This window comes from Bombyx mori, chromosome 5 (genome assembly GCF_030269925.1).
Source record: "Bombyx mori chromosome 5, ASM3026992v2".
Classification (NCBI taxonomy): domain Eukaryota; kingdom Metazoa; phylum Arthropoda; class Insecta; order Lepidoptera; family Bombycidae; genus Bombyx; species Bombyx mori.
In genome coordinates this window covers 12,278,531-12,293,500 of record NC_085111.1, presented here as the reverse complement: position 1 = coordinate 12,293,500, position 14,970 = coordinate 12,278,531, and the positions used below count along the sequence as shown (strand labels likewise).

General features: G+C 42.8%; 1 protein-coding gene across 1 annotated transcript in view; it reads left to right on the top strand.

Moving 5' to 3' along the window:
* Positions 1 to 7,530: 7,530 nt before the first annotated feature.
* The window catches only part of LOC101737452 (uncharacterized), a 32,777-nt gene continuing 25,337 nt past the window's right edge, over positions 7,531 to 14,970 (top strand). The window contains exon 1 of the mRNA XM_021350574.3: positions 7,531 to 7,954. Within this exon, the coding sequence (XP_021206249.2) occupies positions 7,948 to 7,954 (7 nt within the window). The 5' untranslated portion in view covers positions 7,531 to 7,947. The remainder of the gene's footprint in view (positions 7,955 to 14,970) is intronic.

Here is a 14,970-nt window from a genome sequence, read left to right as displayed (position 1 = left end):
AACTGGAAAAAAAAAATTCAAACAATTTTGGTCCTTACGTTCCTTTGAAAAAGCAATCACGGTAACTATTTTAAATGGCTTATAATCTCTTTGCCCTAAAATGTTAATATGTTATTGTTTTTATTGCACTTAATACTATATTTATTTTCGATTTATAAAAAAATATGGAAGTTAACGATTACCTTCTATTTCATGACGTTACTATTTTCTAATAGTCTTCTATACATTCCCACCATCAAGATTCAATAAATTATTGTTGCAAGTACCTACTTATTTCCTACTCTAAAATAGATTTGATCGAACAAACGAAATATGCTAGGCTGAACATAACCAAGCCATAATACTATAGGGTTTGACTCACTGGGCCCTCAAATTCTCTTTAAATGATATAAAAAGTTCACTCAATTACTATGTACCTACTGTTAAGGATAACAAAACAGGCTTCAGTGGTTATGGCGCTCTTTGTATAAGTCAGTCTTGAGGAGAGTCCTCAGCAGAAGGCAGTTCATCCGCTATGCCCCCGGCGATTACTTTTCACCAGTTGGGGCGTATAGTCTTTTTTTTATTGAGGACGAGGGCCGAACCCCCTGCGAGATTCCGGCCGGGACCAAAGATTTTAAAGGCCTATGTACTAAACGACTGCTCTACGCCGAGTATTATCTATGCTCTACACTCGCTCAAAACAGAACTCGAGCAAGATAGGGGTGATTTTGCCATCAACACTACAATCAGTCGCACAGTTGTCCCCAATGACGTTCGGCCAGTGGAGAAGTTGATGCTATACTCGAAGACTACGTCGGCTGTCTTGGCACAGTAGACGGTCAAGCCACCCCAGAGGCTGCCGCTGATGCCCCGGAATATTCTACTGGACCAGAATCAGCTTACCGGGTGGAAAGATATACGTATACTCTGCCTACCTACAATGGCAATGAAACCATTCAATTAGGTGTTAATGATCCCAAAAAACGTGTTAATGCACTGTGCGCCCCCATCTATTATTACTTTTTAGGTGAATATATATTTTTGGCATATAAATACTATGCACACAAATAACCAAATCAACCATTTAGATTTAAATATTTCTAATTACCCTAATAAAGTTACTTGGAGCACTTCTAAGAACAAACAAACAAATTAATAGAAAATGTGTTAGTTTGTACTTTCATTGTAATTGAAATTGAAAAACATAATCCTAAAAAAAAAACGCCAAATTTAAACTGAACAGATTATCTGAACATGTTGCTGAGGGCGGAACAAAATCGTAAAAAATTTACAATTATGGAGACAAATATACTCCAGAATTTTCAACCTATGTGCAATGTGAAAGTGTACAAGTGAAATTAAGTTAAAACAAAAGTTTGTGTCAAATTGTCTAGTTTAAGCGCATATCAAGATGATTAAGATTTTTGTATATACATGAAAAGATAAAATTAATTTAGTGCATTAATAAACTTATAGGCCGCAAATCAGTTTTCTTCAGCGGTGGGTTCCGGACAGATGGGGCCAGTAATGTCACAATTCGGCTTACCGTCGGAAGTCTCATCTGCTGCAAATACGGGAAACATTGAAGCCGTCTTCAAGGCACTGGAAGACACTTCTTCTTCGTCAGGTACCACGACAAAAGAAGACGACAAAAAAAAGGATAAATCTAAAGACGATCAAAATAGTAAAAAAGATGATGATGCCGGAATGTCCCTTGATTAATTTAATGTATTAACCCTCTTCCCGATAACAATTTTTATATATTTTGTAAGCGTGAATGTTATGCTGGTTTTACACTATTGCTAAACAGCGGCAAGCACCTACAAGTATCAAAGTGAGAATTGGGCATTAAGTTTGTACGAAATTGTAAGACGAATTTTTTGATGAAATTGGTAGTCTCATTTCCGTTGTTTTGTTTTTTTTTTCAATATAAAGCGTTAAATCAATTTAATAATAGAAACGAGCGAAGAATGTTGCTAATTTATTGCATTATATTGTGATGAAAATTGTAAAATATAATGAGAATCTTAATTCTCTTGATCTGAGTTCCCTATGACACAAGTACTATAGTAGCTATCAATGTTCGGCTCAAATATTTTTTCTAAGCTTTGTACATACTTTGGGACTTGCTGTGTATTATATGCGTGTAAATTCAGCACTAACAATTAGGCCCATCACGCGAATATCTTATAACTTTGCTAAAATAAACGATATATATGTACTTTTATAATAGTATTATTTGTTTGTTCCTGTTCACCCAGAATAACAGTTTGGGATAATATTAGTTGGTATAAGTTTAGGGACCATTCATAGACTCCTGGGTTGTTAAAACAATTCTTGCGTAAAGCTAGGGCAAGTTACAATGAATATTTTTTTTCATATCTAATTAACAGTTATAATAATATTAATAATAATTACCTTTACAAAAACCATTTATGTCAAACTATAAATATTAGTGTACGTAATTATTTAATAATGCACATAGGTAACAATTTATTTAAAAAAATCTTGCGTAAGAACGTAGATTGGGAGTCTGAAATCGTATAGATATGTGTTGTTACAGTGCACAGAAAATTAGTTATTGTATTATTAATGAATGGCCCTTTAGTTATTATACAAAATAGTGTATTATGACAAACAAATTTCACTCTAATTATTTTAGCGATTTACTTTTATTGACAAAAATAATTAAATTTCGTTTAATATTCAAGCATTTTATTTCTTTTCAACTGTGAATAAATAATATATATTTTCTCACGTACAAAATGCGTTTTACTTTAATTGCAAGAATTTTCTACTAACTTACGGACATTTTCAATAACTCGTATTTATATCATAAGCGCCAAAAAGTCAAATACTTTTTGCAAATATTGATATTTTCAGTATAAAGGAAATATTGACGCCCTAAAAATCAAGTATATTTAAGCCTAATCTATCTCAATCATCTCACATTACTAAATAAATACCAACAAAATATTATTTCTGATAAATCAATATCAACCATAACAACAGCGCCCTCTAGCGGCAAACGTTCCAACTCCATACCAATTATTATTATTTTTTCGGGCCGGGGGCCGAACCTCCTACGAGGTCCACGCGCATAAGGGGCGCGCGGGGTATGTGAGACTCAACGATCTGCAGGTGTTGAGTTGAGTAGGGGGGGCTCCCGCGGTCAACACTACAACCAGACACGCGGCGCCACCCCGAGGACGCCCGACCGACAGGTCTTCAAGGCGATAGTCGACGACCAATGACGTCGGTCTCCGTGGTACGGCGGCCCTACCAGGCCGCCCGGGCGATGCTGCTAGTGTTCCGGGTTACCCCGCTGGGCCAGAACCAGCCTGCCGGGTCGAAACGCTATACACCGCCGACCGGGTTGCTCTTCCAGAGTATGTTCGGCGACGACAGCGACGACGAAAATGCGGACCGCAGCCGCCGACGCGTCGTCCCGTCCTCCTGGTGCCAGCTCGCTAGAGTAACGGTAGCGTGCGGCGCAGCCGCAACCCTCTTGGGTCGCCCCATGACCATCACCGGGAGGAGACTGCCTCCTCATAGAACTCCATACCAATTTGAGTTAACTTTTACGCTATCGAAAACGTTAAAAAACACGCACTAAGCACATAGGTCTTCTCCTGCCTTGACACTCAAATGCGATTGATGCCCCGTCATTAGGGATCCTCCCGATCCATTACGGTGCTTTTAGGTACCTCAAGCACCGTTCACCGCCCTCGCCGAACCCGTCACTTGCAACGAAAGGCTCGACGAGTAAATAAACACTCAGTTTCTCGCTGGATCTTCTCAGTGGGTTGCGTTTCCGATCCGGTGGTAGATTCTGCGAAGCACTGCTCTTGTTAGGGCCAGCGTTAGCATCATTTCCGGTTTGAGCCCCGTGAGCTCACCTATACGTTAGGGTGAAGCTGAAATAGCCTCTCAAGGCTATAAGCATAGGTAGGAAAAAAATGGATGCTGCGTTGCCTCCGCTGCGCAGTAGTGTGTTCTATCCAACGCTATTGGGAACGCTACGGTAACTATTGACGATGGGCAATGGTTTGGGCGCTGGGTTTTCATACCTGCTAAATGGTTAATTAGAAAAAATGAAGTGGCCCTTTTCAAACATAAATAGTTATTTTGTCACTTTTGTCTACAAGCTACTTTTCTTATTTGTAGATTCCTTGGTAAGTAAAATCATGAAACAGCGAACGCAATGTCGCAATTACAATAAGTAAGTATATTCGGCCTCGCCTGGATCATGTCATTTATCACGATAAAAAGTATTAAACCAAGTTATAAACTTATTTGGGCAAAATTTCATCCAAATATGTTGTAAAGTTTGTGTATGTATTTTAAGAACTATTCATATATTTTCGACGAGCCTAGAATAACTCGAGTTCTTAGGTGGATTTATCGTTCTACCCATCCTTACACAGAGTGCATAGCCGCTTTCTTTCCTGAACTGATTTTAGAACCGTCAGTATACATAGAATATACCAGATTGGATTATTTTCCTTAAGCGCTAAAAATCCTTGTCCAAGTCTCATTTTTGGAATATTTATTATTACAATTCATCACAGACTATTCACATTGCGACGACCCGCTAAAAGTCGCGGGAATCCGCTGAATGCAAGTTGCGGTTATTACGACCGGCTATTATGGCGAACTTTGGAGGAGGCTTATGTCAAGCAGTTCAGTACGTGGGTTGAAACAAAAAAATACCCGTTTAATTTCTTTTAGGATCCAATTATCCCCTAATTTTTTGTGACTAGTTTTAGCCTGTATTGCTAAAAGTTGCAGTGTAGAGTTCAATAGTGCAGTAGTGGTTAAAAATGTTTCCTAGGTCCTCGCTACAGCTCCGAAACCCAGTTTAACCTTTTTTTGTGCTGCTCTGCACGTCTCTAACTTTGTTATTGGCCACCATACAGTACTCGACTCTATGAACAGAATCGCAAGATTGTTTCGAGGCCAAAACCTAACCTAATCACCCGTGTGTATAGCTAACTTGTGGAATTGATAGTAGATTCATGTCGAATTAGTACATGCAGCGGGCTGTATGGTTTAATATAGTACTTATAAGGATAACGATTTAAGTTAATGTTCTTCTTCTTCTTCTTAGTCGAATACTTCATTGCTGAAGGTCGTGTCCTTGAAAGCCCTTCGTGGCTCTTTGTACCCTCAGCTTCCATTTGCTTCGGTTTTCTGCTTCTCTCAGGGCGTTCGCAACAGAGAATCCACTGAGCGCAGTTATCTGATCCGACCAACGGTATGGTGGCCGGCCGGCGGGTCTTTTCCCTTCTACCTTGCCCACCACAATCAATCTTTCAAGGTTGTCTGGTGGCCGCCGAGTAATATGACCAAAGTAACCAAGAACCTTCTGGTAGCAAATCGTCGACAGTCTCGTTTCTATACGAAGTTCTCGAGAACAGATTTGTTTGTTCTCTTGGCGGTCCACGGTATGCGGAGCATTCATCGCCAACACCACATCTCGAACGCATCTATTTTTTTCCGCTCTGTTGTTCGAATCGTCCACGACTCTGCACCATAGAGGAAAATCGAGAAAACCAACGTCCGGACTAGTCTCATCTTGGTAGCATTGGAGACTTTTCTGTTTATTGTTTTTATTTCTGTCGAGTAATGTTCTTCAAACGAGATTTATTAAATGCTTCAAATTAGGGGCTTGGCTGATGATCATCACGGCATGATCAGGGACAGTATTTCTTTTTTTTTCAGTATGGCAATCTGGCAGTGTGGCAGTTTCTAGTTTATATAGTGAATTACTATGGAGGGTAGAGGTAGTTCTATCCTCCGTATGAATTACTGAAGTCTGATGGATATACCTATATATGTGTAGATATAGATACATTAGTTTACAAAATCTCAGTGAAACGGAATGAAATGAAGTTGATCTACCTCAAACTGTAATAAACTGGAAAAAAAAAATTCAAACAATTTTGGTCCTTACGTTCCTTTGAAAAAGCAATCACGGTAACTATTTTAAATGGCTTATAATCTCTTTGCCCTAAAATGTTAATATGTTATTGTTTTTATTGCACTTAATACTATATTTATTTTCGATTTATAAAAAAATATGGAAGTTAACGATTACCTTCTATTTCATGACGTTACTATTTTCTAATAGTCTTCTATACATTCCCACCATCAAGATTCAATAAATTATTGTTGCAAGTACCTACTTATTTCCTACTCTAAAATAGATTTGATCGAACAAACGAAATATGCTAGGCTGAACATAACCAAGCCATAATACTATAGGGTTTGACTCACTGGGCCCTCAAATTCTCTTTAAATGATATAAAAAGTTCACTCAATTACTATGTACCTACTGTTAAGGATAACAAAACAGGCTTCAGTGGTTATGGCGCTCTTTGTATAAGTCAGTCTTGAGGAGAGTCCTCAGCAGAAGGCAGTTCATCCGCTATGCCCCCGGCGATTACTTTTCACCAGTTGGGGCGTATAGTCTTTTTTTTATTGAGGACGAGGGCCGAACCCCCTGCGAGATTCCGGCCGGGACCAAAGATTTTAAAGGCCTATGTACTAAACGACTGCTCTACGCCGAGTATTATCTATGCTCTACACTCGCTCAAAACAGAACTCGAGCAAGATAGGGGTGATTTTGCCATCAACACTACAATCAGTCGCACAGTTGTCCCCAATGACGTTCGGCCAGTGGAGAAGTTGATGCTATACTCGAAGACTACGTCGGCTGTCTTGGCACAGTAGACGGTCAAGCCACCCCAGAGGCTGCCGCTGATGCCCCGGAATATTCTACTGGACCAGAATCAGCTTACCGGGTGGAAAGATATACGTATACTCTGCCTACCTACAATGGCAATGAAACCATTCAATTAGGTGTTAATGATCCCAAAAAACGTGTTAATGCACTGTGCGCCCCCATCTATTACAAAAGTAACTAGTATACGACAGAAGGCACTTTATGGACCCCGTGCTGATCTCTGCCCAACAGAATTAAAACTGCCGAGGAGAAGAAGAATCACGACGGCTAATTGTTACCGTTTGCTGTTAAAAGCACGGAAATTGTTGTTGTTAAATACTCGAATTAGATGATCACATCCAAATTCATTAATAACCATACATGTTAATAATATCTCCCGGCAGAGCCTTTAAGTTCGCCCATTCGTGTAGCTTAGGCGGCGAGGCATCCAGCAACACTTTCATCTTAAAAAATTGAAAATACTAACGTAGTCTCTATGATTGTTTTGAGCAAATTTTAAAACTACGTCTTATCTTGGCTAAACACACTATCTTAAATACTCGTGAATTCGTAACATTTCTAAAAAACATTACGAGAAATCGATAAAAAAAAATTGCAAGGCTAAAGATGGTAACATCGATAATGACGATAATACCTACATCTTTCTTACAAGTGAAACGTTCTATTCAATGACTGTTTTTACGAAGTATGTGGCGTACTACAAATAGAAAAAGTGTTTAATTATATTCAAAACAACTTAAAATAGCTCTAACTACGCATAGTTTTAGGGTACACTTTAACGTAACAATTATTATTGTACACACAAACATCTGTCCAACTAGGTTGTTGTATATGTAATGCCCACTTTCAATTTGGTTCGTACGGGACGGAAGTCATATTCATTCTCGGTCCGCGTTCGGCACGGTGTACTCGTGTCTGTGTTCAATATTGTTTTTAAAAACATTTATGGGCAGATTTTTTGCTCGAAAGTCCACAAAAATCGCAAATGTAAAAAGTTGTAGAAGTGCTGTGTGCTGTATAATCGTGCAAACAAACTATGAATTTGAGTTACGGAATGAGTACAGGTTTTGCAAGATGTATGAGTAACCAATGACCGCAGGGCATCCCTGCGCGGTGGCGGGGCGGGGAGAAGGGGGGTGATCGGATCGGTTCGCCGAATTCGCCGACAGCCGACAGCGTTGCACTGAGTTTTTGCCTCATCTTGCACCGTAATAAAAATGACTAGTGAGTAAATTCGTTAGTCCAGTGACTTATTTTCTTTACTTTCATTTAGGTCAAAATCTCTAACACATAGTTGTCGCAAAATTTGAGTTTACTCTGTATTTTCTCATTAAACTATAAAATTTTCTTCCCGACCGCGAAAATTCAAGTCTGTTTTAATTGGTATGTGAGTATAATGCGATTGCTTACTACAAGATGTCAAATATTAAATCCTCTACTAGGTAATACGTATAATTTAAATATGTACCTATATGAAAGTATACAAAATATGACTTTATCTAACATTGATTGCACTTTGCTGCAAATTAAGTGGTATTTATTTGGCGAGTTAAGAGAAAATAAATAAGGTGTCTAGGTATAATGTTTTGCCCAGATTAATCTAAACAGTTTAATTCATCATTGATTGTTTACGTTTACACATTATGTTTTGATCGGGCGACTACCGGAAATTTCATGGATAGTTCATCCTTTTCTAACATTGGCTTTAGAGAGAGCTAAAAAAACTTGTCTGACAGGCACGGGTGGACATTAGGCGCCCGGGCAAAATATTGTAACTTGTAAGTATGTAGTGCTATCAGAATGACCAAATGGGGGTATCTGGTGTAGTAAAATTATTATGTAATATTATTGACATGTATTCAAATTTGTTGCGTTATGATTCACGTCAAAGACTGTATTCTGACGTTCTGGCTCCGCCAAACACTGCTCAATACCTACACATTTTAATGTTAATTTACCATAAATATATAAATTACATGGTACCATGCCATTCTTACTGAGTCCTCGAGTTCGCCCACTCTTCTAAAATAAACCTTTACTTACATTGAAAATAATTGAATTCAGAAATTATGTTAACAACATAAATCCATAAATGTATATTCTGCAAGGCTATTGAATTAGTCAGCTCTAAATTTAAAGTTGTCATGAATGATGATTTTAGTGAATAGTATTAGGTATTCACTGCCGCAACTCGCTAAGCAAAGATTGTATACGGGTGCGTGACGACCTCGAGTGTTGCGCCGTGCGCGGAGTCGATGTTGCGGTGTGCGGAGAGTGGGGCGCTGGGGAATCCTTCTGGCGCCAGACCGGCATCGTCGTCTGCCCACTCCCCGCCGCACCGCGTCGCCCGGTACCTAAACCCGCACCGCCCGACTCGAAATAGAGGCACGCTGATTTACGTCTCAACCTTATGAATATGTTGCTTGCCTGCCTGCCTTGGCACGTCCGCCCGCCCCCGCTTCGTGCCTTCAATTATCTCCCATCAATATATCATTTTTGAAATTTTCGTTAATTCGTCATGATGAATATTGTTTTTGTAATGAATAGAACGTCAGAAGTTAACTTCTTAGGCACGTGATCCATGTAAACTCATGGTTCAGGTTGCTCGCGGTCTGACTTTGATATACCCAGGGGTACTAATAACATTTATAATTTCTTACAATTTAACCCGAAATGATTAATGCAACCTGGTAAAATGCTAGGTAGTGGCTAGGGTGGTAAACGAAGGCATATTTTCACGCCCCACGGCCACTAATTAGTTACATAAGTATTAATAGGTATCCTTATTTTGTTTTAGTTCAGTCGACAATGTTAAATGATCGTAAAAACATATTAGAATAACGATTGCCCCTACCCTAGCTTTAAAAGCAAAACCATGGCACTTCATGACGACGCTTAATCCGGCGATTCAATTTCTCAATTCATGTTCTATTTATTAAGCAATAGGGATTTCTTACGGTGGCGGCAGTGCGCTTTAAGCTATGCACACAATACCTCGTGTAAATTAGGTAATCTGCGATGTACGCTGGTATTCTTGACATGAATATTTAACACAGACATAAAATTGAATTCGACCACCCGAAAAGCTAACGAATTTTAAAATTCGTCGAATATGATTAAAAAGTAATGTAATCAGTACCCACCGATTTCAGTGGGTCGCAATTTGGGACTAATGGTAGATTCTACGAAACACTGCTCTTCCTAGGGCTAGTGTTAACAAATTCTCTTAGGTTGAGTCCATGAGCTCACCTATCCGTCCAGACGAAGCTGAAATAGCCACTTAGGCTATCAGCGAATAGGTAGGGAAAAAATGTGTAATGAGCCCTTTGCTTAAATTGTGCTATGTAGACGACGGTAGAATAAGCCGTTGCTAAAAGCCACCGTATGTATATGAAGGACACAAACCAATCATTAGATCTACCTCACCTCTCCTCTGTAAGGATCTTATTGCACTCTGTTGACACATTTCTTGAGCATGCATCTTTGACGGATTTTCTCATTAATCATGATACTTTTTTATATTATACATACATAATAAATAGGTATAATAAACGCAGGTTTATACGAAACCACGTTTCATACATTACTAATTATTAATTAAAAAAAGTTATTGTCTTGATTAATGAGACGCAACAATAGTTTTCCAGATTTTACGTAAAATAATGATAATATATTCTGTAGACTTGATTTTAATTACGCGACGATTTCAATAAATTTACTATGTACCTATGTACTTTTAATTATTTCAACAGTGAATCGTTAATTCCAAACACATTTGCCCGATTTTTTGTGATTAAATAATTCTTGTATGACCGAGTCTTGTAATCCGACCATGTAAGAACACCATAGTTAAATTCTGCCTTCCTTCCATCCTACAACTTCAACAAAATATAAAAAAATTGGACATTTATGTTACCGATTCTTTACGTATCTTTACCCATATCTGAAAGCCGCTCGTAATCAGATGACCTGTGTGTGTACTTGTCTGACTTGATGACAGTTTATTTATTAAAAATTGAAAACTTCGGACGTCATTCCTGATGAATATTTCGTTGAAAACATTTTAATTATGCAACTGGGTTTCGTAAAGGTCAAAAGAAACACAATGCCGGGCTACTGAATTAGTATACCAATTTAATGTGAAGTGGCAAATACAAAAATATAATTTCCATTTAATGAACTTTTTGTTCAAAGAACGTTGTAAATTAATTATATATTATGATAAGTACCTACATTTCTTAGTAAATAATATGTAACTATTTATAAGTCTAAAGTTCAGGGCTTGATTAGTTCAGTAGAAACCGCTTAAAAACTGTACGTTGGGGATTACATTAGTGCTCATAGCCATGAAAATAACTCGAGTTTGAAATGGACGGAATCGACGGTGTTCTAGGAAGAATTGGAATCGTAAATGTGAAAATACACTGAATACTTCTATTGGACTTCCATTTGTCGATGCGGTCGACGGACGATGGCGCGTGCTGTTGGATATTCGCAGAATCGTACGCTTGCTAAACGCATAGCAAACTTGAAACAACTTCGGTTCAACGGTCAAACACGAAGGAAAATTCCAAGAAAATTTGTGCGTTTATTCTATTATTTTCTAATTACCTCTTTTTAGTACAGATAATGGGATCTCAACTAGAATAAATTGCCTGCTTGATTCCAGGATTGTGTTGCATCCCGGGACCTGGGCGGGCCCCCGATGCGCACTCTGCGTGCCGTGGGTGCGTCTGTGGGGGAGTTTTGCTGGACTTCCACCGGGCGCGTCCGTAGGTGGCGGATAACGGGCCTCTGGGAGCAGTCATACTCCCAGGGGTATCGCTCCTTCTCTCTCGTTGTGTTATGGCGGGAGAGATTGAGCGACGTGGACCAAAACCAGCAGGGGGGGTTCTGGGCTCTCTGCGCCCTTCACCTAGTTGAAGGGTGTTTCTTCCGGGGATGCCCGGGCCCCCGACTTCTTCCTTATTATTTTGAGTTTGTTTTTACTGTCTTTTTGTTTTCTTTATATTTTTGATTTAATTTATGTTGAGTTTGTCTGTCCTTATCTTCGTTGTTATTTTGTTCTTTGTGTTTTGTTTGTTTACTATCTTCACTCGAGGGCGTCCTAGGGGACCGCACCCTAGGTAAATAAAAATAAAAAAGCATGAGCATGTCCAGCCTGAAAAAGTTATTACCCCAGGAGGGTACCTCTTGCTCTGCGGGAGGAGAATCCCTCCGTGCGGTCGAGAAATCGGCCGCACGCTGCCCCTCGTATTCTGGGGGGGGCACAAGCTGTTCCGGGAAAGAGTCCGAGAAGGACGGGGAGAAAAGGAAGAGGTCCACAAGGGACGAAAGAGAAACGGTGCAAAACGAAGACCGCAGGAGAGAAAGCAGCGTTTGCTCGGAGGACAGCATGGTGGTCAGCTCCTGCTGTTCATCACCAAAGAGAACGACGCGCAAAAGGGCAAAAGGCTCGAAGAACGCAAGCTCCGACAGCAGTACCGAATCGGAGGCGTCTAGGTCAGGATCGTTGGTGTCCAGGACCAGACCATCGAAGAGAGGCCGAGGTCGTCCTCCAACGACCGGCCAATACGTGGGATTGGCGGCGGCGAAGCAGGCATACTTAAAAGCTCAACGTGAAGAGCTGGAGCTTCGCGCTGAACAGGAGGTAGTGGAAAGCGTGCACAACCTGCGTGAGAAGAGGCGCGCAGTACATTTAATATCCGGGAACATAACAGCAGATCCCGCGACTAGGCTCCAGGAGACCGCCCAGATGGCCCTTACCATCGCGGCGAAAGCGCGCAATCCGAAGGGGACGTACATCAAAGCCCTTAAGGAGATGGCCACAACAATAAAGGAGGCCACGGAAGATCTAGCTTCCAGATCGGCCAACGAGGAAACCCTGAGGCTGCAGGCACTCAGCGAGAGACAGGAGGCGGAGATCCTGCAGCTCAGGAAGGAAGTAGAGGACGTAAGAGCGGAAATGGTGCGCCTCGCTCAGACGACAGCGCAGCCCACTCCCGCCCCAACACTGCCAAACGAAGACGACGAGCGACGCCTGCAGATAATCATGCGAGCAGTCGGGTCCATGCTGGACGCCCGACTCGCGGGTCTGGAGGCCCGTCTACTCCCAGAGCCTCGCTTGCGACCACCTTTGGCCGCTGACGCAAGAAGGAGGAGCAGAGAGAGCGAAATCGATCCAGACACTGCAGGTCTTGTGTCGGAGGCAACGCCGCCTTATGCGGCTCTGCCCCAGCTTGAGACCAACAAGAAAGTGAAGCCCAAGAAACAGAAGGGCAATAACAAGAAGACGACGCCGTCAGCTCCACCCGAGCCACCAGCTCCACCCGAGCCGCGCGCATTCCCTCCGGCCCCCGCTGCCCTTACGGTCAGTTGGGCGACCGTTGCGCGTAGAGGAGCACGGCCGAGAAGGGAAAAGGAGCCAGCACCGACGACCAACGCGGAAGGCCAACGAGACAGAAACCCTGCCCCGCTCAAGCCTAAGAAGAAAGGTAGAAAGAAGAGACTTCGAGCTCCGCGCTCGCAGGCCGTTATTCTGAGGCTGCACCCGGAGGCCATCGAAAAGGGGCTCTCCTACCGGGAGGTGCTCGCCGAGGCGAGGGCCAGCATCGACGCCGGAGCCTTAGGGATCCCCATCGAGAAGGTCCGGTCAGCAATAACCGGAGCCAAAATACTCATAGTGAGCGGCGAGGACCAGATCGCGAAGGCCGACTTGCTGGCCGAGAAGCTTAAGGAGGTTCTCTCTTCTAAGAGAGTAACGGTGACAAGACCGATAGTGACCGCTGCAATCCGCATAAGCGGACTTGACGATTCGCTGACGGAGGAGGAGATATGCACCGAGCTTGCGCGCATCGGCGAATGCTCCGTCGATGCAGTCAAGGCTGGCTCTATCAAGCCCGGATCCGGAGGAATGGGCCAGGTTCTCGTTCGTTGCCCGATAGCAGCGGCGAAGAAAATTGTTACAGTGACGAAGCTGCGCATCGGGTGGAGCGTTGTTCGCGTCCACCTGCTGGAGGCCCGGAGGCTACAATGCTTCCGCTGCCACGCGTTGGGCCATGTGGGTGCGCGGTGCCCGTCGTCGGTCGACCGCAGCCACGACTGCTACCGGTGCGGACAGACCGGCCACGTGGCATCCGGATGCACACTGGCACCGCGATGCGCCGTCTGCGCCTCCGCCGGGAAACCAGCGGAACACACTTCGGGGGGCAAGGCCTGTGCAAGGCCCCCGAGAAAACCAAGGAGAGAGGACGTCGCTGCACCCGCGGCCGCACCCGTTGCTGCAGACCGAAGTCAACTCGGCGAGACGACGACTCCGATGGACGTCCAGCCTCCGTCGGGCACAAGGAAGACCGGGGCTTTATGAAGAACCGGGCATGCCGATGAACCGAGGAGGAAGTCGTGAGGAGGAGGTCGTGGACCTCGGTTCGTAGGCAGTGAAGGCGGAGCGGGTGGTGCGGGCAGAAAGCCCCCACCCGGCTCCTGCAGGGGCCGTCGATTGCTGGGTGCGGGGGCGCCCGGTGCTCGGCACTAAGGTCCTGTGGGGTGGTGGTGCGCTGTGGCTCTGGTGCGCCCCTCACGAGTCGTGGAGATGAGAGGGGGAAGAAGTCCCCGGTGGCAGATCCCGCCCAACGTAACATTGGGGTGGGAGCCGGCGAAGGCGGGCCTATGGCGCGCACATGGCGGTACCTGGGTCTCCGCTCAGCCGGAGTGGAGGAGCTCGTTGGGGTTTAGTCGGTAGTCGTTAAGCTGGGCGGGTTTGGCGAGAGCTGAACTTAGCCCAGCGCGCCTTTCTAAAGGCGTAGTCTCCGTGGACCAATTGGTTGAGGGCGAGGACCTCGGTTCGCGACTTCTTCCTCTTTCTTCCACCGGAGGCGCGGAGTCCGACATAACCCGGTCCGACCCCCGTCGGCAGGGTATCCGTAAAGAGTAGGATTCCCCATCGATACCAAAAAAAAAAAAAAAAAAAAAAAAAAAAAAAAAAAAAAAAAAAAAAAAAAAAAAAAAAAAAAAAAAAAAAAAAAAGGATTGTGTTGCATCAGTGGTTTCTACTAGGAAAAACAATTATTCTTTTCTGTATTTCAATACGGTAAATATGTCCATAAGTAACATATCAAAGTATCAAGAAATATTATTAATTTTTTCTCTACTTTTGGATCAATCTGAAATTTTGCAGGCTAACTGGATGAATGATTAAGCAATGGTAATCAGTAAGTAATGTGTGATACACTCAGTCATCC